A 24,030-nucleotide genomic window follows, 5' to 3' on the forward strand; every position below is an offset into this window, starting at 1 on the left:
CAGACATTTGTTGAGACCATGGCATGTCTTGTTGCAGCATTTCTGCCTGCTCGCAGGGGTCCCTACACGGTATTAGGCAGGTGCACCAGTTTCTTTGGCTCTTCAGTGTAGGACGCGTTTGTATTGCAAGCGAGTTGCTTGTCTTGCAAAACACAAGCAGGAGCTACGCAGAAAGGACGAAAGAGTGGAAAAGGGGTTCATTCATTGTAGCATCGACTCTTAAGCTGCAACAACTAATTGCAAAGTAAACAAGTGAACTGTGTAATTTATGGTACTCGTGTGCTGTTTTCTGTGCATTTCCTTGCCGTAACAACAGTTGCAAACGAAATCAAATAATTATTTACTAATTACTGATTGAAAGCTTACATGATCTTGTGTACGTGATGTGATGTTGCAAGAAAAATAAAAATGTATCGCTTTTGGACAGCTGATTTGATCTTATTTGCCAGTTCTGAAAACTTCTACAAGGAAAATAAACATTTCTGGTTATTGTCATTACACCATAATCTTCAGTTTCCTTTGTTATTGTGGAAATCGAGATATCTGGAGTTTCCTCAGAAGTCAGGGATTTCATTTCCCAAAGTACCACATGGTTCTCCTATACACACCCTCGAGCACACTCCCTGATGTTTGCTCATTCATTTTTCTCAGTTCTTTGCAAGTATTAGTTCGGAGAGAATTGAATTTCTCTCGATGTCGGCATAAATTGCCGTTTAATGTCCAATGCTACCCTTATACGGTACAGTATATTGCGTACAATATAGTGTGCAATATTCCAGTTACAACATAAAATTTGCTTCCCACTCAACAGTGATTGCACATACTATTGTAAGTTGTAACGGGACATCCTCCTCTGGCATTACTTTTCCTCAACAGTCGTCGTCGATACCAGTATTATTTTTCTAATTTTGGACAGGTCAATAATATCTCAGTTGCTTTTCTGAAAGCTTTCATATAATTTTATACACACTATCTTATATTTCAAGTTAAAATGTATGAAAATGAATTACTTTATAAAATGTTTCAGTCTTTATTCATGATCGGTAAGTACTAGTTCTGAATGTACAGTTGAAATTATTTTTTTAGAAACATATGAAATTACGAGCTATTGGAACACCTAAAATTTATTTTATTAATTACGCAATACCGTACTGGTTATTATGTTTATTTCTGGATTCATTTATGAAATAATAATCGAAAGTAATAATGTGACTAACTAGTAAAAATTCATTTGTTAAGGAAAATTGTAAACCATTTGGAATATGGTTATTTCCGCAGAGTGGGAGGGTTGTGGCATGCCTCTAATGTGATAGGACGTATTTTTGTATTTTGTGCGAACAATGTAATTTCGGCTTTGTTAGTGTGAAAAATGATAAGACTGTATGATATACTAAAATGTGAAAAAATATATTTACATAAAAACAAAAATGCTGTAACAAAAATCTTAAAATTTATTTAGATCAGTCCAACTGTGAGGACCTAAAATGTGACATTTTCAGCTTCAAGAATCAGACCCCTAGACAAGAAGAACTGGAGCCAACTCTACATGACGAGCTAAGTAAACTAGAAAGTAGCAATCTTCACTCCTCTCAAATCTTCATAACAGACTAATGTGGAATTAGGAAGGAGGAGAAGATTACAAAGTGATATTGACATAGTTCTAAAAAAAATAGACGTTGTCTGCCTACGACATCCTATTGTAGACCTCTTTCAGGTGTCTTGCATGAAAACTGCAACTTCCCCTTCTTAGCAGATCTGTAATACCAGCTTACACTAGGAAGAGAAGTACTACTCTCCATTAATGGTTTTAACACACTTTTTTTGACATACTGTGATTATATTCTTGAATGAATTTCTGCACACTCGCAGCGACCAAGTCTGTGCGCTCACTAATCGTTTTAAAACTGGAATAATGCAAACGTTTCTTCCAGCCAGTGGTCTCTCAGAACTCGCCAACTTTAGTGTTTACGTAGGGTGAAAGAGTTGCCTTGTAAGTTTCTGTCGATAAAGTTCAATCATTAAAGTTGCTCGCTCTAAAGAAGAGATTTTCAATCAGCTATAACAGTCTAATTCAGTTCGTCACATGAAAATCATTCCAGTTGACATGCAGTATTTAACACGAATGGCATTACGGAAGGCAGACAAATAAAAAGTTGTATCTGACTCACTAGACTGTTACAACATAGTTCCGAGAATCCAAGTCCCGCACAAGTGACACAAAAAATTTACAAACTAATACGACATCCGAAGCAGAGTACGGAGAGAGACGCAGCCCGTGTCGAGTAACACGCTTGACCCTTTCACTGTTTTAACTTCAAAGTCAGCTACTAATTAAGCCGTAAATTTATCAGGCTTGTAACACATCCCAGGCAGAGAGCGGAGAGGCGTGGAAGCTGCATCTAGTAACAGGGGAGAGTCCTTCACTGGTGGTCCATATACGCAATTTTGTTTACGGGTGTGGACGGCAGTAGCTACACTCTGGTCTGAACAACTCAAACCAGTGGCAGCTCATGAGTATAATTCTGCGTGTTCAAAAAATTTGAGATTCAGATAAGTGTGAGAGTGGGAAATTAATAACGTCTGCTGTATAACAGTGATGCTTATCAATAAGTTTATACAACTACATACACTGCCAATAATAATAACAGTAATAATAATAATAAGATGCATAACTTATCTGACAAAGGGAAGAATTGCTTTTGTGGAATTTTGTTGTTTTGTACATAATTAAGTACAGTTTAGGGCAATAACGAAATGATGTGTAAGGTTTCGCAATTCTCCATTTCGCATTTTTGTGTAAGTGCTTTTCCACTTTTTCGGCCAAATATACAAGATGTATTAGTTCACGAATTTACTTTCGCTCTGAAAATCAGATATTCTTTCACTGCATCCACGCAACAACTTGTGCTAAATGTACAATTTCTTGTTAAATGTTCGCTTGTAGTCACGCTCATTTGATTTCGTCAGTCTCCCAATCAAAGGATCTGTTGTCAGAGGCCTTAATTCCTTTGCGCCTCACTTTTCGTGGTAATTTACCTTTATGTTCCCAGAATGAGATTTTCACTCGGCAGCGGAGTGTGCGCTGATATGAAACTTCGTGACAGACTAAAGCTGTGTGACGAACTCGGGAACTTTGCCTTTCACGGGCAAGTGCTCTACCGACTGAGGCAACCAAGTGCAACTCACGACCTGTCCTCCATTTGTGGAAATTATTAAATTCGTGTAGTAATGTCTACCAACATGGTCACTTGCTAGAATACAAATGAGGTGCTGAGATCCATAAGTGCCTAAAGCTCACCGCTGTCGATCCCACGTTTAAGTGAGTATCAGAGAAACCAGTGATACAGCTTTTCATGAATTTTCATATACACATTGGGGTCCTACAGCACAGATAAACCTGACTCACCATAAGGACAACATATCTCAGAATCGTCAACAAATGTTACAATCTCAAAATCGACAGTGATGTGCTTTAGGCCCTTATGATTCTCAGAGCCTCAAATGGATTAATGTATGATAAAATTCATAACTTAATACACTTTAACTCTTTCAGAAACCCAGAAAATAGGTTTACTGTCAGTACAACATTAACATATACTGACGTCCGATCTAATTTTACTATAGTATATAGTGTGGGAATTAACATATCTGATGAGTGTGCTATCATCTAGAAGGATTTACGCCGAGAGAACGGGGATAAAAATCTGCTGCAGTATGTTACCACCTGGTGGCACTGACGTAAACTTAAAGGGGTGTGCACACTGTGAACTGTGCACATTGTTTATCAAATCCGTATGTATTTGGCCTGTAAGGCAATTACGTCACGTGAGTTGCGCATGCGCAAAAGCTTCTTAAAACGTGCACAACTGAAGGTGTGCTCGCGACCCTGATGCCAAGTTTCATGGAGACTTAAGGAGCAGTAGCATGGTAGATTTAAGTCCCGTACCTTTCAGATTGCAGCATCTATGTTACGTTTAACAGTAGTCAAAGAAAAGTAACCAATAAATCCGCAAGATGTCAAAAGTTAGGGTATTCATGTGCTCTTGTTCTCTTACACAGCAGCCGCCACTGTCTCAAACGCACACCTGCCTGTAGTAATCACACTAGTTTTGATTACTATGTATGAATATTGCTGTCCAGTTTGGGACTTCGTAATGACTAGACAATGTTTTGAAAAAGGCCAGCCGCGGTGGCCGAGCGGTTCTAGGCGCTTCAGACAGGAACCGCGCGACTGCTACGGTCGCAGGTTCGAATCCTGCCTCGGGCATGGATGCGTGTGATGTCCTTAGGTTAGTTAGGTTTAAGTAGTTCTATGTTCTAGGGGGCTGATTACCTTAGATGTGAACTCCCATAGTGCTCAGAGCCATTTGAGCCATTTGAAAAGGGCTACTTTCCCCAGTGAAGTTCATTATCTAGCAGGATAAACTAATACCATTTTTTTAAAGACGTGGTGCATACCACTGTGTGCTCTGAGAAATCGATTCAGATGTGTATAGTGGCTACAGTATTTAAGGCGCAGCACTCAAAAGCCAAACCAAGTCGAATACTCTTCACTCTACAACATATTAAAATTTCAAAATTATAAGCCCAAATCTACACTGATGCAAGTAAAATATGTTTATCGCTAGTTTTTCCTGAATTTACTCATTTCATATTGCAAAAAAACAACAATAAACATAATGAATGTGTTTTACGTATCATATTACAGGTTTTTTTTTTTCAAATTTGAACTTCCTATCTTCATTCGCTGGCAGCCATAAAAAGGAATCGGAAAACACGCGATAACTTCAAAATTCCTTATTCACCTTCTTTAAAGATGTAGAGTGTTATTTCTTTCCATTTGCAACAACGAAATGATTCCGAAGGATTACACAATAATCGTGATATCACTCGACTGCGTTGCGTGCGGACGGCATTAGGGAGCACTTGCTATCCTAATCGAAACCATTTGGCTGTCCTGATAGAATACAGAGAGCCTTATAGATAATAGAGAGTAGGGTAGCGACTTGGGATACTTTATAAGACCCAGAACTGGGGACTGGAATCACGGAAATGAAGAGGTTGGTCGGGCTTTCTCAGTCAACAGTCATTGGAGTTACCGAAAATGTGTGCCGAAACTGATAGCTAATGAAAATAAAGGCGGGAGCAGGTCTCGACGTCGAGGTCACTGCAGGTGGTACTCGATTTAGAAGCGAATCAGCCGTGATCTTGTTGAAGGAGCCGCCCTAACATTTACCTGAAGTAAATCATGGCTGCCATGGAAATGCTTTGTCTGGGTGGTAGGACAGGCTTTTGACAGAATAGTAACTATTTATGGCATAACTTACATCCGAGGACGATATTAAGGAAGTTAGGAATTTTTTGGTGCACATTGATTGTTCCACTTTTTCATAAACGGAGTTCCGCAACAGATAAGCTGTATGTGGTCCATTGTCGAGCCGACGACATTGTCCATGACGAGTAAAATGGATACAGGTGCATCTTTACTGGACCATTGAAAGATGGGAAAGCGTTGTCTTTTCAAATTGATCGCATTTCCTGTTACATTACGTCGACTGACATGAGAGGGTACGCCGCCTTCCAGAATGCTTACCCGGCACACGTATTCATGGGTTTTATCATGTTAGTTGTAGAAACATTATGTCACTAGGTACTTCACTAGGGTCTTATGAGATCTGTGACTATTACTGCAGATACAGTGATATCCGTGGACTGATTCACTGTTATTTCTGATCACTTAATGTCCGATGCATTCCCCAGTAGATATGGTATCTTCCAGATGAGCAATTGGCTATGCTGCAAGACCGTGTTCATGCAACAATGATCTGAGAAGCACTATACTTAATTACACGTTTTTTCTGGCCCCAAAAACCGTCCAGTGTCGACGCAAAGGAATACAGCTTGCTTGCCAGCACAGTACAAGAAACCACCTGTTCATAGCCTATGAGAATTGCAAGGCTTGCGGCAAATTAGTGCAGTCTAAAAATGGCTCTGAGCACTATGGGACTTAACATCTATGGTCATCAGTCCCCTAGAACTTAGAACTGCTTAAACCTAACTAACCTAAGGACATCACACAACACCCAGTCATCACGAGGCAGAGAAATAGTGCAGTCTGTATCCATCCACTTACCAGCTGAGGTTTAGAGTCCATGACGGTATATCTAGTGTATAATCTCCATGCATATTGTGGACCAATGCAATGATAATAATGTTTTTGTTTAGCTGTTGTTGACCAGTGTCATTCTCGCACTTCTAGCCTGGTGCCAGTTAATTTCTCGATTGCCTGGGCGTTAACGTCTGAGGTGAATGTCGTTGTCAATGGCCTTCCTTACCGATCAGCATCGTCCATGTGTGTGTGGCATTGCTCAGATTGATGGCATCATTTCATTAAAGCTGGACGCGACATTGCATTTGGCTTACATATTGCTAAAGTTTCACTGTGTATCTGTGTGCAACTTAGACGTTTGGCGACAAGTATCATACTATCCTGTCTACATCAGTTTTGGTGTATGTTTCAAGTTACCGCAATAATTCACTTCCGCTGTCTGATGCACCTGTAGTTCGTACTTCAGTAAAACTGTGTCTCCAGAACACACACAAGATACATTCTCTTCTGACGACACGCCACTCTTGTTGGCGTGCGACAACATGCATAATTTGCTTTTTGTAGCCCGTACGCTAATGATCCATTCTGCTATTTTTATGCAACTAAAGAAACTGTTCCATTTTCTGTGAAACAAAGATATATTATGCACTCAGTGCACTGCACAAATTTGAAACACTTACATAGAGGCAACCCTCATCTGAAACGACCTTTCTGGGTTTTATGCATCATCTTCGATAGATTTTTGACATGGAACTTCTTTGCTGTTGGTGATGGCACAGGCTTTGGCTTTCTAGGGCGATATTTTCATTGCTATTAAAGATTCACAATCACAAATTTTGAAGACTGTCTGTATTGGGTTAGGAATATGTATGGGGCTAGGAGAAATTATGTTACACTTTTACGTCAGATTTAAAAACGTGGTTTACTAAAAATTCATTTTTATTTAAGTAATCATTTTCTGCTTTTTATTCTTGTATGGGTTAAAGTTTTCAATCGATTTCAAATATTTGATGAGATTACAGCAGAGACATGTAATAAATTTCAGGTTTGTTTCATTTTCTATTCAACTGACTCAACCGATATATTTATTCCTCCTACGTATATCTCGCGAAAAGACCGTGAATGTAAAAATTAGAGAGATTCGAGCTCACACGGAGACGTACCAGCAGTCTTGCTTCCCGCAATGTTTTCGAGAGTGGAATAAGATAATAGAGAAGTGGCAGTGTCACAAAATGTTCCCTGAACCACACACCAGACGCGAAAACGGGTTAATGTTGAATTTCCATTCTGTTCTGAGCGGTGTTTAAAATTTCAAGTCTCTAGCTGATCGGGATGTTAGTTTAAAACATTTACAAAATTTGTCTCGAACAGACAAACAGACGAGAAAGCGACCTAATAAAAACGTGGTAAAAATGTATTGCCCTATCGTTGCACAATTTCTAAAAGCACTCAGAACTTGCCGTTTTGCTCGAAGTCATGTTAACTTTTTCTTCAACCACATGCTGAAACCTTCGGGTAGTTTGCAGAAACGAAAGCATTTAACGCACATAAAGCACATGGTGTAAAGTAAACATAAAAATCAGGCACAGAGAGTTTAGTTAATTGCCTGAACTAGAAAAAATTAAAAGTGGGATGTAGCACATATTTTTCATGAGGTGGTTAACAGAAGCAGGTATTCCAGAAAATCGAGCCCAGGCTTGCTCTCTTCGATCGTCGTAGACCAATTATCGTACCGGCTATTAACGTTTCCGCTGCATTAACGATAGTAAATACCTTTAACTGCTTGCAGGATTTAAGACTCCCAAAGAGGTTGTAATGACATGATCATGCCGCTGCACCCAGTCACAAATAGTTCAATCTTGTCAATCACTTTTGCAGTCGATATGCCTGAAGTGTCCGCCATTGTTAACAGCATAAGGTTGAAGCACCCTGCGAGTGTTTTCTATGGCTTTGTCGGACGCAATGGGCAGAATGTCAGCGACTTCTTGTCGCACTGCTTCCTTTCAACATTTAGTTGTTCCAGGAAGACGTGCGGTGCGCTCAGTTTAGAAGTGACCAAGAGAGAGAAATCATAGAGTTACGCTATCAGGCTACCGCACTGGCCAACAGTTGTCACCACACACAGAAACCAGATGACAACCGCCTATATCGCTTAACATTGAGAGTAAATGAGACGCATGAGCTTCATACATTCTACTTTACCACATTTTTATTAGGTCGCTTCCTTGTCTGACTGTCTGTTAGTACAAATTTTTCAATTGTTTGTAAACTAGCTTCTACATGAGCTAGAGACTCGAATTTTTAAGCCTAGCTGAGGACAGGATGCGAATGCACTTTCTTGTCTGGTGTGTCACGGAGGGTACTTGTGTACCATTGTCATTTCCAGGTGAGCTAAACTGGAAAATTTCAACATAGCTCGGAAATGGATGACAATGTAATATTAACCCGCTTTTTTGCCAAGTGTGTGACGGAGGGTACATTGTGTGCCATTCTCCCCTTTTTCTATTCCAGTCGCGAAAAGTTTGTGGAAAGAACGATTGCTGGTAAGGCTGCGCGTAAGCTCCAAGTCCTCTAATTTTTACCTTCTTGGCATTTTTGGTGGATATACGCAGGAGGAACCAATATATTGATTGAATCAGGTGAAAAGAAACTGAAATAAACCTGAAATTTACCACATACCTCTGTTGTAATCTCATCAAAATGTTTGAAATTGATTGAAAAATTTCACAGATTCAAGACTAAAAATCAGAAAATAATTACTTAAATAAAAATGAATTTTTAATATACTACGTTTTAAAATCGGACTAAAAAGTACAAAATAATTTCTCCGAGTCCCTCACAGATTCCTAACCCCATACAGACAGTCCTCAAAATTAGTGAATTTTCAATGGCTATGAAAATACCTATAAGATTTAAAACGAAAACGTGAGGCGTATGCAATACATAATTGATACATGAATAGTCAACCGCCTTAATGTTACACCATTTACTAACTGATGCATGAATAGTTCACCTCCTTACTATTTACCAATTGCTTGCGCTCCACATTTGTCGTTTTAAATCGTACAAGTATTTGGTATTAAAAATTTACTATCACAAATTTTGGAGATTACTGTATGGAGTTACGAAACTGTATGGGCCTAGGAGAAATTATTTTATACTTTCTAGTCCGAGTTCAGAAAGTGGCGTATTAAAAATTCATTTTATTTAAATAATTATTTCCAACTTACGCTTCGAAATTTTATAGCCTGTCACAATATCTTTTAGAGGTCGTATTTAGACTTTCTTCGTTTGAAAGGATGTATCCGAATTTACGACTGCAGTTAGGCAGGGATTCTGCAACGTACGTTAGTGACGTACGAGAAGCTTATCTGCAACCCAGTATCGAAAGTGTTTTTTATGTATAAACTGCAACAAAAATGGAAATTACCCCATCACTAGAATTACCCTATCACTAGACAACGCAACAGCTGCTTGAGGAAACGTGTTGCCGATCTCACTGACAAAGAGGTAGAAGGTTTCGCTATTTCGTCTGCCTTATTGTCAACATCAGTTTGCCTGAATGGAGCCCATAGTTCAGAATCCTTTCAACACATCGATCGGAAATCCTAAGCGCAGTAATGTGTTTGCTTTCAGGACGCCTTTGAAATTGTTCGATCGATGTCCTCAACGTCAGAACCTTTTAATGCATTCTTAATCTCTGAGATAAGACGTGTGCTTACCAGTTTTTCTCCTCAGAACAACCCATGTTCAAGAAACTGGAGCACGTCAATCAAGTCTGTAGTGCTTACGATGTGCTCTGTGTAGGTAGGGTGTTTTTTCTTAAAACATTTTAACACTGAAGCGAAGTGCTATTCTGAACAAATCATGCTATCGCAATACAGCAGTTAACAAAGGACAGACTAAACTGTGGTCTCTCACAGTATGGGAGCTGTTTGTGCCGTAGTCTGTAAGAGAAGATTCTGCAGCTCATGAAAACCAATAACATTATCACTCAAGTGTTTTACATTCAGGGTTAAATAAAAACAATGAGTAACTGAATTACTCACGCAAAAATAATATGAAAACCCTATATCAGTTTTGGCGCATAAATGCTTAGTTTCCAAAAAGGAAGGAAACTTAATGTTTAACGTCCCTTAAATTACGAGGTCATAAGAGTTCGAACACAAACTCGGACTGGGGAAGAAAAGAGAAGGAAATCGGTAGTGTCCTTTTCAAAGGAATCATCATGTTGTTGCGTTAAGTGATTTAGGAAAAACACTGGAAACCTAAATCCGGATGGTCGGACGACGGAGGTTTGAACTCTCGTTCTCGCGAAAGCGAATCCAGCGTCTTACGGCTTCGTCATCCCGCTCGTTTTATTTCCAAGTTATGTGACAGCTAAATATGAATACAGTTTCATTTCCACATTTGCTTTTTATGTTTTACATGATTATTCAGATGACGTATTACCAGTTGTAGGATCACCTATGAGGCGTGTACACTATGCACGATGACACTATTGTACAATTCAGTGTGCATGCCCGAGAGATGCTTGATGTACACACATCAAAAAAGTTTTGCACCACATCGGTTCCGAGAGTTCCGGAACCTGTACAGAAAATTGGAGTAGAGATCGACATAAACGTCATTTCCGCCCTTTTTGTTGCTCATGAAAACCACTCATTGCATGTTGTACCACCATACAGCGAGACCTTCAAAGGTGGTGGTCGAGACTGCTGTACACACCGGTACCTCTAATACCCAGTAGCACGTCCTCTTGCGTTGATACATGCCTGTATTCGTCGTGGCATACTATCCACAAGTTCATCAAGGTACTGTTGGTCCAGATTGTCCCACTTCTCAACGGCGATTAGGCGTAGATCCCTCAGAATGGTTGGTGGGCCACGTCGTCCATAAACAGCCATTTTTCATCTATCCCAGGCATGTTCGATAGGGTTCATGAGTGGAGAACATGCTGGCCACTCTAGTCGAGCGATTTCGTTATCCTGAAGGAAGTCATTCACAAGATGTTCACGATGGGGACGCGAACTGTCGCCCATGAAGACGAATGCCTCGCCAATATGCTGCCGATATGTTGTACTATCGGTCGTAGGATGGCATTCACGTATCGTACAGCCGTTACGGCGCCTTCCATGACCACCAGCGGCGTACGTCGGCCCCACATAATGCCACCCCAAAAGATCAGCGAACGTCCACTTTGCTGCACTCTTCGGGCAGTGTGTCTAAGGCAGCCTGACCGGGTTGCCTCCAAACACGTCTCCGACGTTGGTCTGGCATATGTGACACTCATCGGTGAAGAGAACGTGATGCCAACCCTGAGCAGTCCATGCGGCATGTTGTTGGGCCCATCTGTCCGGCTCTGCATGGTGACGTGGTTGCAAAGATGGACCTCGCCATGGACGTCGGGAGTGAAGTTGCGCATCATGCAGCCTATTGTGCACAGTTTGAGTCGTAACACTACTTCCTGTGGTTACACGAAATGCATTAATGGTTCAAATGGCTCTGAGCACTATGGGACTCAACATCTTAGGTCGTAAGTCCCCTAGAACTTAGAACTACTTACACCTAACTAAGCTAAGGACATCACACACACCCATGCCCGAGGCAGGATTCGAACCTGCGACCGTAGCAGTCCCGCGGTTCCGGACTGCAGCGCCAGAACCGCTAGACCACCGCGGCCGGCCGAAATGCATTATTCGACATGTTTCCTCCGAGCCGTAGTCCGTAGGTAGCGGTCATCCACTGCAGCAGTAGCCCTTTGGCGGCCTGAGCGAGGCATGTCATCGATAGTTCCTGTCTTCCTGTATCTACTCCATGTCCGATCAACATCGCTTTGCTTCACTCCGAGACGCCTGCACACTTCCCTTGTTGAGAGCCCTTCCTAGCACAAAGTAACAATGCGGACGCGATCGAACGGCGGTATTGACCGTCTAGGCATGGTTGAACTACAGACAACACGAGTCGTGTACCTCCTTCCTGGTGGAATGACTGGAACTGATCGGCTGTCGGACCCCTCCGTCTAATAGGCACTGCACATGCCTGGCTGCTTACATCTCTGGGTGGGGTTTAGTGACATCTCTGAACAGTCAAAGGGACTGCGTCTGTGACACAGTATCCACAGTCAACGTCTGTCTTCAGTAGTTCTGGGAACCGGGGCGATGCAAAACTGGTTTTGATGTGTGCACATTGATGGTCGGTGTGGTGAAATTCATTGGCCTTAAGACTCACCTCACTGGACTCTTTCTATATGGAATTACGTCAGATATACAGTTCCACGAAGACCTATCGAAGATGATCAATTCCTTTTAGCATGAGTTATGACAGTAAGTGAGGCAACATGCGTTGTACCGGATACATTCAGGTGTGTTAGAGACTCACTGTGGTAGTACGTGTAAGCGTATATTCAGGCTTATGGTCGTAACTTATAACACTTTGTGTGAGATGTGAACAAAATACAAGACACAGAAAACGGCAAGTGTAATGAAAAAGTGGTACAGCTGATAAAGTAAGTGTGACTTTGCAGCTTAGCATTTCCTTACCTGCCGTAATAGAAACTTTTCTTCTTATTTCTTTGAAAGGAATGTCCTACTATTTTCAATGCACGTAGTACAGGGCCGTTACAATAAACTTCCTTTACTTGAGAGACCCCCATGAAAAACGAGTGATCGCAAGATAATGAAATTTTATAGAAACATTCGTTAGGACATGCGGAAGAGAAATAACTAATAAATCATTGAAAGGAACATGTATTAATTTCCACATGAGAGGGTAACATGTGTAAATTGCGTACCATGTTATGTCTCAGAATGCAAATGTTGTGCAATGTGACTACCATCTGCATCCACGGCAGTCTGGAACCGCACTAGAGATACCATTTCACAACTGTTCGCAGCACTCTTGGAATGGTGGATCATGGAATGTTTAGCTATCGAGAAACAGCATGTGCACTACTCGAAGATCGCGTATTGCGTCCAGTATTCTCAGCCGTGGCATCAGTAGTTTCTTCACCAATTTGTGGCGCAATTGACCATCGACCTCTCCCAAATCGCCAGTTGATTTGAACTTCCGAATCATGTTGTTCAATCCCATATTCCTTTAATGCAGTGGTACTCGCGAAGAGCAGCAGCTGTTGTTTTGATAAAACAGCTTTACGAATGAAGTCCTGCTTACCTTGTCGAGATCCATGTACACTGTCTGCAACTGTAATGCACACCGATGCTTTTGTTTCAACCCTGCGTCATCAGTACCGGCGCCTAACGGCAAATCATGACAATAACACTATTAACAACGCAAATCCTGCAACGCACAGTTTGAACATTATTCCTATAAAGTTGGGTATGCCACCGGTAAATAGTTTTCCGTCTACATTGGTTCCAGTAGTTTAATTATATCTACCCTGTATATTATTATTATTATTATTATTATTATTATTGACGAATTCTCCCCAGAAATGGAAGACGTTAAGCAAACAAGTCGATCAATTTTTCTTTGAGTTCTTCTTGTTCTTCCAATAGGCTTTCATTCTTTCCGAAGAGGCTTGTTTACGCTTTACTGTTTTTCTTTTCGTTGCTCTGATATAAATTCCCATTTGTCTACTTTGTGTCTGAAGGTGTCTCTTTCTAGAATTTCGGGTGGTCTTGTGTTTGCATTATTTAGGTCCTTTCGAATTTCATCTAGCAAAGGTGTGGAATTCTTAAGTGAGGTTACATAATCTACTATTATTTTCGTCAATCGTTTTTCTTGTAGTCGGCTGAGATGACCAAAGAATTTCATTAGCCTTTTACTAATATCGATTTCGATGTTTGAAAACTTTCTATTGTTTTAATTGATTGTCTTCCTCCTAGAATTTTCCTGATGGTCTTGCCCTCTTATTTTTTTATGGCTTCAAGTTGTTGTTTTCTGTTACGGGTTAGTGTTTCACTTGCGTAGAGGATTGCTGGTTTTATGACAGAATTCTAGTGTCGAATTTTTGCCCCTCATACAATTGATTTTTTCTTGTAGAGGTTTTGCGTTAACCCTAATCCTTTTTTTTAATTTTTTGGAGGTGATGTTGCTGTGAGAGTTTTTCAACGTCTGTCGGTTCGATGAAGTCTCCAAGGTATTTAAAGTATGGGACCCCCTTAATTTAACATATTTTGTTTTCAGGCTTGCAATTTCTGTTTTTGAACAAAAGAATTCAGTTTTCTCAAATGAAATGTGTAAACCTACTTTTTATGCACATTCTTTGGGTATTTCCAGCTGTTTGACTGCAGTCTACTCATCCTCTGTTAGCATCGCCAAGTTGTCCGCAAATGCAAGATATAGTATGTAGAGGTTGTTTTTGGCAACGGTCAGTTGGACTGACTTCCAAACCCCAAATTTCTTGATTTCTTTTTCCCGTTCTTCCATAACTTTATCTAGAACTACGTTGAGCAGAATAGGCGAGCGTCCATCACCTTGTCTCACACCTGTTTCAATGTCGAAGAGTTCAGAGATCTCCACCATAAATTTTACTTTAGATTTGGTGCCCATTAGTGTCTGTTTAGTGATTTCTCGTGTTGCGGGATCTAATCCCCTTGCTTCTAAAATTTGGAATAGTTAGAGCCTATCTATTGAATCGTATGCTTTTTTAAAATCTACAAGTGCGCATACTACAGGTTTTTGTCTGAGAACTCACATTTTGATTATGGTTTTGAGGTTGGAAATTTGCTCCGGACATGATCTGTTGGGCCTGAATCCTGCTTGATATTGTGCTACTTTGGGTTCTAATTGCTGTTGTGTTCTATTCAAGAGACAGGCTGATATAAATCTGTAGGTGACTGGTAATAGAGAGATCCCCCTATAGTTGTTTACATCTTATTTATTACCTTTCTTATGTAGTGGTTGAATCAGAGCAATCTTCCAATCATCCGGGATTTTTTCGGTTTGTCAGAGGTTTTGGATTATTTGAGTATTTTTTTTGAGTGAATTTGGGCCTAAATTTTTCAAGGGTGCTGCTACAATTCCGTCCTCCCCTGATGCTTTATTGCTTTTAAGTTTCTTGATGTGAGCATTAATTTCTTCTTGTGTTGGTGGTGACGAGTTCTATGGTGATATTTCTGGCTGAACTTTAGGGAATCTCTCTTTGGGTTCCGGAAAATTTAAAAGCTGTGAAAAGTACGTGGCTAGTACTTGGCAATTTTCTTTATTTGTCAGGACCAATTTACCGTCTTGTTTTCGAAAGCAAAGGTTTTGTAGTGGGTACCCTTTGATCGGGTTTGCGAAGCTCTTATAGAAATCGTGTGTGTTGTAGTTTTTGAAGTTTTCTTCGATTGACTGCAGTTGCTCACTCACATATTTTCGTTTAATTTGCCTTAAAATCTTACAAGTCTATCCGCGCATTTCGAAAAATTTCTTCAGTGTTTCTTCTGATTTGTTGCAATTGTAATTCTGAAATACCATTCTCCTTTCTACTAGTGCGTTCTCGCACTCTTGATTCCACCAAGGGTGTTTTGGTTTTTTGTGAAGAGGGATCAGATCTTTTTCTGTTTTGATGATTTTAGTTTGAAATTTCTCCCAAATTTCCGCGTGTTGTTCTTTCTATTTTTTAGTGGTTTTGGAGTCTTTGTTTTGGTGTAGGTCAAGTTTTGGGATCAGCGGTGTTTTTCTTTCGAATTTCCTCTTGGGTGTGAATTTAATTTTTATTCTGGTTAAATAATGATCCTTCGCGAACTTGCACATCGTGAATTTCTTTTTGGTAGGCACATGATATTGCAATATGATCAGTCTGAAATCCTCCGAAATGATGGATACGTGATCGCCACTTTTTTGTTTTGTTTTTTGGGGTGTTTCCGAAGTGAGGTTGACATAATTTCTAGGTTGTTTTGTTAGCGTAATTAAATGAGTCGTGTGTCATTTCTGTTGGTAAATTTGTGTGCTGGGTAGCTTCCTACTATCTTTTGTGTCTGTGTTCTCTTCTTCTCTGGCAATTTGTGGACTGAAGTTACCGAGTAGAATTTTCGCATCATCTTTTGTAATTTTGGCCATCTCTGTTTCAAGTTCTTCCCAGAATCTTTGTTTTTTTAGGGTACTTTTATTATCACGACTTGTTGGTACATGTACATAAATAAAGGTGTGGTTTTTGTTTGTGTGTTTGATTTGTAGGGTCATTAGTTGATTGTTGATGCGTTTCACATCTGTTATTGAGTCCAGAACTTTTTTGTCTTCGGTAAAGGCCATTCCAAATAGTGCTACTCCTTTGCCAATTTTCTTGTTTGTTCCACTTTTGAAGTGTCTGTAATTATAGTAGTCTATCCTTTCTGAATCTGTATAGCGTGCTTCTTGCAAGGTGAGAATTTGAATTTTCTGCTTCGTGAGTGCTGTTGTCAGGTCGTGTAATTTTCCTGCTTAAATAAGTGTCTGAATATTGAAAGTGCCCATATGCGTGTGTGTTTTTCGTGGAAGTTTACCAGAGCACTCCGACTTGCTCTCTCGTCTAAGTTCAAGCTCCCCAGAATCCGAATGCTCGGTTGCCACTTTTGAGAGGGTGGATTGCCCACCAGGGGTAATTTTGTCATTACTTGTACGAGTCACGTTTGCTTGTCATCAATTGTCTAGCTTTGCTAGTTGTGTAGAACCAGGGATTGTGAGTTCCTGGAGCATGTTAACAGCACCTCCTGGTGAACAGACGCCGACCATACCGCAGCTTACACCAAGTCAGACGCAGCATAGATTCTGGTTGTCAATTAGGTCCACGGCTGGTATTTTATTTCCCACTTACCCGGCATATCTACCGAGCATTCCTATATCCGCCACCTGGGGATGCGCCAGATAAGGGTTACAAGCCCCACACTGGCTACCCTATAGATTATTAACAGACGAGTACTTATTTTAATTATGAGTCATGTCTGACGTGAATCTATTCTTTTATACATGGCGCATAATTTAAGCAAAATCGCCAAACCCTTAAATGTTACGCGTAGTGGAAACTGGTCGTTTTTCAGAATGGAGCTTCTGCCTGTAAACGCACAGCCCGGGCTCTCTGGGGTATCGAAGTTTGAGAACGGTGGCATCACAGTTTCTTCAGACTGCTTTTAACATTCATATAGCAACGCATTAGCCATCGGTGTAAGATGCTAATTCACTTGTATCTGCAGGCTAAAGCTGGCTTCAAGGAAACTATGGTATGCAAGAAAGCTTGATTATTGCACTCCATGGCATATCAAAACACCAAGTGGCTTAGGGTGCGTAATAGCATTCCTGCACATGTACTGCAAGCTCGTATAGTCCTTAATGTCGTCACAACTGAGGCGTTGAGGTCAGAAACGTGACTTGCCATCATTTTTGGGGTACATGAGTTATTACTGTTGTTGCTATTTTCACACGATTCCGTATCTTTTGGTTCTAAAATGGGACTTGTTCAGTGATATATCCCTGTCAAAATCAGTGTTGAAATTACGTTTCGTGCAGAAAGAGGACTTGTCACAGAGACAAGTCCCTATATTGCAAGAAAGAACGTGAGGCGTGAGGGCAGCAATGTAGCGCTTTGCAGTAATCAGCTGTGAGATTTGCAAATGGCTTCGGTAACGGATCAGTCAGACGAGTCCGAAGACGATTTACATGAATTTAGAAGAAAGAAAAGATGCCCCGAATTGTGGAAGAGGAATGTGATTACACAAGACAAGGTCAAGAGCTTGGATCATGCCAACTGGAAAGGCAACATTGTTCCTAGGAGGGAAACAGGAAAAGATTGCAGGTAAATAGTCATCCAATGTACACTGTTTGAATTCTCTGTACATAATGTAATATTCTGTAGCAGAGGAAAGTTGTGTAGAAACATTGTACTAAAATGTAACTATAAATTCCTTTCATGGACGCAAAGTTGAAATTTGTATTTTAGCTGTAATACGGGAAATCGGTAAAAATATGTTATTCGCCGAGTATATGGCTCAACAATACGTTAATATCTGTTTACAGATGCCGGCATAAATGTTTTGTGAAGTTCTCATTTGCTCAGAAGGAACTATTGTTGACAGAATTCAACAATATGCCCAACAATGATGGATAGGATGGGTACTTGCGTGCTCACATTCTTCCCTTCTTTCCAAAAGCAAGGAGACCACGCCCAAATTCTATTACCATTCGTGGAAGGACAGCAAATTATTATTATTATAAGGAACTGGCATGACAACTATAATATTAGTTTATTAACCAGATGTGGACTCTGACCACAATCTATTGGTTATGAACTGTAGATTAAAACTGAAGAAATTGCAAAAAGGTGGGAAATTGAGGAGATGGGACCTGAATAAACTAAAAGAACCAGAGGCTGTAGAGAGCTTCGGGGAGAGCATTAGGGAACGATTGACAAGAATGGGGGAAATAAATACAGTAGTAGAAGAATGGGTAGCTTTGAGAGATGAAATAGTGAAGGTATCAGAGGATCAAGTAGGTAAAAAGACGAGGGCTAATAGAAATCCTTAGGTAACAGAAGAGATATTGAATTTAATTGATGAAAGGAGAAAATACAAAAATGCAGTAAATGAAGCAGGCAAAAAGGAATACTAACCTCTCAAAAATGAGATCGACAGGAAGTGCAAAATGGCTAACCAGGGATGGCTAGAGGACAAATGTCAGGATGTAGAGGCACATATCACTAAGGGTAAGATAGATACTGACTACAGGAAAATTAAGAGACCTTTGGAGAAAAGAGAAGTACTTGCAGGAATATCAAGATCACAGATGGGAAGACAGTACTAAGCAAAGAAGGGAAAGCAGAAAGGTGGAAGGAGTATATAGAATGTCTATACAAGGGCGATGTTCTTGAGGACAATATTATAGAAATGGAAGAGAATGTAGATGAAGATGAAATGGGAGATACGATACTGCGTGAAGAGTTTGACAGAGCAATGAAAAATGTAAGTCGAAACAATGCCCCGGGAGTAGACAACATCCCATTATAACTAATGACAGCCTTGGGAGAGCCAGGCCTAACAAAACTCTACCATTTACTGAGCAAGATGTATGAGACAGGCGAAATACCCTCAGACTTCAAGAAGAATATAATAATACCAATCCCAAAGAAAGCAGGTGTGGACACATGTGAAAATTACCGAACTGTCAGTTTAATAAGCCACGGCTGCAAAATACTAACACGAATTCTCTACAGACGAATGGAAAAATTGATAGAAGCCGACCTCGGGGAAGATCAGTTTGGATTCCGCAGAAATGATGGAACACGTGAGGCAATACTGACCCTACGACTTATCTTAGAAAATAGATTAAGGAAAGGCAAACCTACGTTTCTAGCATTTGTAGACTTAGAGAAAGCTTTTGACAATGCTCAGTGGAAGTAAAGGAAACAAAAGAAAAATTCGGAGTAGGTATTAAAATCCAAGGAGAAGAGATAAAAACTTTGAGGTTCGCCGATGACATTGTAATTCTGTCAGAGATAGCAAAGGACCTGGAAGAGCAGTTGAACTGAATAGACAGTGACTTGAAAGGAGGGTATAAGATGAACATCAACAAAAGCAAAACGAGGATAATGGAATGTAGTCGAATTAAATCGGGTGATGCTGCCGGAATTAGATTAGGAAATGAGACACTTAAAGTAGTAAAGGAGTTTTGCTATTTGGGGAGCAAAATAACTGATGATGGTCGAAGTAGAGAGGATATAAAATGTAGACTGGCAATGGCAAGGAATCGTTTCTGAAGAAGAGAAATTTGTTAACATCGAGTTTGGATTTAAATCTCAGGAAGTCGTTTCTGAAAGTATTTGTATGGGGTGTAGCCATGTATAGAAGTGAAACGTGGACGATAAATAGTTCAGACAAGAAGAGAATAGAAGCTTTCGAAATGTGGTGCTACAGAAGAATGCTGAAGATTAGATGGGTAGATCACATGACTAATGAGGAGGTACTGAACAGAATTGGGGAGAAGAGGAGTTTGTGGCACAACTTGACTAGAAGAAGGGATCGGTTGGTAGGACATGTTTTGAGGCATCAAGGGATCACCAATTTAGTACTGGAGGGCAGCGTGGATAGTAAACATCGTAGAGGGAGACCAAGAGATGAATACACTAAGCAGATTCAGAAGGATGTAGGCTGCAGTAGGTACTGGGAGACGAAGAAGCTTGCACAGGATAGAGTAGCATGGAGAGCTGCATCAAACCAGTCTCAGGACTGAAGACAACAACAACAACAACATCCCCTTTTTGATCTCAACGTCTCAATTGTGCTGTTGTGTTGGTAGTAACGCTGTTGAAATCGTTACAACGTGTACCAGTGCACAAGTATGGGAACTGATAAATGGGGCTTGAAGTGTGGCACCTGTGTGGACGTCGTCGTCGTCCGCCTTGTGGCCGGGCGGCAGGCGCTGCTGCCAGGCTTCTGCGCCGGGCGGCCGCCCCCAGGCCACGGCAGACTCGTCCCGCACGTAGGGCGCCGCCAGCACCGCCGGCGCCACCAACACCAGCAGCCAGCACAGCATCCTGCAACCCATACCTCCTCCTCATTCTCTCTTCCTCATTTTTTTCTTTACTGTTATTTAACACCTTACATAAACGTGGGCTGGCAGCAGCACACTACGCTCCTCTTCAGCCACAAGGTTTACAAAGAAAATACAATGGAGACACAGAGTATATAGAACAAAGTGGAGGGCAAAAAACAGTAGCCATAGAGAACAAATAACACGTAGCCGTTCGCACGCGAAGACACCTAAAGAAACTGATGGCGCTGCACACGGACACTGATGATGGAGACGACACGTGAACGATGGTGCGTGGGCGGCGAAAAACACTGAGGCACAAACACGACGGCACATGCGCTAAAACGATGGCGATGATCTCCGGCGCGAATGTCCACTGAAACGTGTGCGAGTCCGCGGAGCTTCCAGGAGGGGAAGAAGGTGGTGGGGGAGGGAGAGGGGAGAACAAAGATGGCAATGGCAGAGGAGATGGTGGGAGGAATGAAGGTATGGAGGTAGGGGAAGCCCAGGGCAGGAGGGGGGGGGGAAAGGGAGGAGGGAAAGAAGGGGGAGAGAAGGGAGAGAGGGTGCCCATAGGAACAAACACAGGAAGTGGGAAGGGATCTTCCTCATTCCCTTTCACACTTCTATATTACACGTTTCGCCTCCGAGACCGAAAGGAAACTGGTTATTCACGTCCAATAGGCATTCCTCTAGATCTACACTAGTGGCCATTAAAATTGCTACACCACTAAGATGACGTGCTACAGACGTGAAATTCAACCGACAGGAAGAAGATGCTGTGACATGCAAATGATTACTTTTCAGAGCATTCACACAAGCTTGGCTCCGATGGCGACACCTACAACGTGCTGACATGAGGAAAGTTTCCAACCGATTTCTCATACACAAAAAGCAGTTGACCGGCGTTGCCTGGTGAAACCTTGTTGTGCTGCTTGCGTTGGTCGAGATCCAGAATATGGAATCGGTGGGTTCAGGAGGGTAATACGGAACGCCGTGCTGGATCCCAACGGCCTCGTATCACTAACAGTCGAGATGACAGGCATCTTATCCGCATGGCTGTAACGGATTGTGCAGCCACGTGTCGATCCCTGAGTCAACAGATGGGTACGTTTGCAAGACAACAACCATCTGCACGAATAGTTCGACGACGTTTGCAAAAAATGTTCAAATGTGTGTTAAATCTTATGGGACTTAACTGCTAAGGTCGTCAGTCCCTAAGCTTACACACTACTTAACCTAAATTATCCTAAGGACAAACACACACACCCATGCCCGAGGGAGGACTCGAACCTCCGCCGGGACCAGCCGCACAGTTACGTTTGCAGCAGCATGAACTATCAGCTCAGAGACCATAGCTGCGGTTACCCTAGCGCTGCATCACAGACAGGAGCGCCTGCGATGGTGCACTCAACGACGAACCTGGGTGCACGAATGGCAAAACGTCATTTTTTCGGATGAATCCAGGTTATGTTTACAGCATCATGATAGTCGAATCGGTTTTTGAACGCACATTGGAAGCGTGTATTCGTCATCGCCACTCTGGCGTATCACCCGGGGAGATGGTATGGGGTGCCATTGGTTACACGTCTCGGTCACCTCTTGTTCGCAATGACGACACTTTGAACAGTGGACGTTACATTTCAGGTGTGTTACGACCCGTGGCTCTACCCTTCATTCGATTCCTGCGAAACCCCACATTTCAGCAGGATAATGCACGACCGTATGTTGCAGGTCCTGTACGGGCCTTTCTGGATACAGAAAATGTTCGACTGCTGCCCTGGCTAGCACATTTTCCAGGTCTCTCACCAACTTAAAACGTCTGGTCAATGGTGGCCGAGCAACTGGCTCGTCACAATACGCCAGTCACTACTCTTGATGAACTGTGGTATCGTGTTGACGCTGCGTGGGCGGCTGTACCTGTACGAGCCATCCAAGCTCTGTTTGACTCAATGCCCAGGCGTATCAAGGCTGTTATCACGGCCAGAGGTGGTTGTTCTGGGTACTGATTTCTCAGGATTTATGCACCCAAATTGCGTGAAAATTTAATCACATGTCAGTTCTAGTATAATATAGTTGTCCAATGAATTCCCGTTTATCATCTGCATTTCTTCTTGGTGTAGCAATTTTAATGGCCAGTAGTGTACATACACGTTATTACTCGGCATTTGACTGTCGATTGCCTGGCAGAGCTACGATCGAGCTACACTGAGGTGACAAAAGTCATGGGATAGCAACATACATGTGTACAGATGGCGGTGCAATGCAGTGGTGGAGCGGTCATTTCTAGTCAGATTATTGATGTGAAAAGGTTTCCGTCGTGATTATGGCCTCACGACGAGAATAAACAGACTTTGAACTCGGAATGGTAGTTGCAGGTACACATGTTCTATTTCGAGAATAGTTAGGGAATTCAATATTTCGAGATCCACAGTGTCAAGAGTGTGCAGAGAATACCATATTTCTGCCACGGACAACGTAATGGTCGACAGCCTTCACGTAACGACCGAGATCAGCAGCGGTTGCGTACAGTTGTAAGTGCTAACAGACAAGTAACACTGCTTGAAATAACCACAGAAATCAATGCGGGACGTACGATGAACGTATTCGTTACGACAGTGCGGCGAGATGGCGGCGCTAATGGGCTATGGCGGCAGACGACCGGCGCAAGTGCCTTTGCTAAAAGTACGACATCGCCTGCAGCGCCTCTCCTAGGCTCGAGACCATATTGGTTGGTCTCCAGGCGACCGGAACCTCGTGGGCTGCTGAGATGAGGGGGGTTCGAGTGTGGCGCAGACCCCACGAAGCCATGGACACAGGTTGTTAACAAGGCACTGTGCCACTTGCTGGTGGCTCCTGAACGGTGTGGGCTGTGTCTACATGGAATGGACTCGGTATTCTGGCCCAAATGAAAATGGCAGTGTTCGGAGACCATTTGCAGCCATTTATGGACTTCATGTTCCCAGACAACGATCGAATTTTTATGGGTGACAATATGGCATGTCACCGGGTCATAGTTGTTCGTGATTAGTTTGGAGAACGTTCTGGACGATTCGAACGAATGGTTTGGCCATCCAAGTCTCCCGATATGAATTTGTGGGACATAATCGAGAGGTCAGTTTGTGCACAAAATCCTGCGTCGACAATTATGGACTGCTATAGAGGCAGCATGGCTCAGTATTTCTGCAGGGGACTTGCAACGACTTGTTGAGCACATGCCGAGTTGCAGCACTACGCCAGGCAGAAGGAGGCTCGACACGATATTGGGAGGTATCCCATGATCTTTGTCACCTCAGTGTATTTCTTTACCGTTCCACTTTTGAAGAGCGTGCGGGAAAAACGCTTAAATCATTCTGTGATGTCTCTTATTTTATAATGACGATCATTACCTTTTCGTATTTTCGCATTCGGAGGAGAAAGTTGGTGACTGAAATATCATGACGACACCCAGTCGCAACGAAAAACGCGTTTGCTTT

General features: G+C 41.9%; 1 protein-coding gene across 1 annotated transcript in view; it reads right to left on the bottom strand.

The window, feature by feature from the left end:
• Positions 1-24,030, bottom strand: part of LOC126183628 (uncharacterized) — a 267,195-nt gene that overhangs the window by 12,920 nt on the left and 230,245 nt on the right. The window contains exon 2 of the mRNA XM_049925750.1: positions 20,398-20,558. Within this exon, the coding sequence (XP_049781707.1) occupies positions 20,398-20,557 (160 nt within the window). The 5' untranslated portion in view covers position 20,558. The remainder of the gene's footprint in view (positions 1-20,397; positions 20,559-24,030) is intronic.

The sequence above is a fragment of the Schistocerca cancellata genome, chromosome 4, assembly GCF_023864275.1.
Source record: "Schistocerca cancellata isolate TAMUIC-IGC-003103 chromosome 4, iqSchCanc2.1, whole genome shotgun sequence".
Lineage (NCBI taxonomy): Eukaryota > Metazoa > Arthropoda > Insecta > Orthoptera > Acrididae > Schistocerca > Schistocerca cancellata.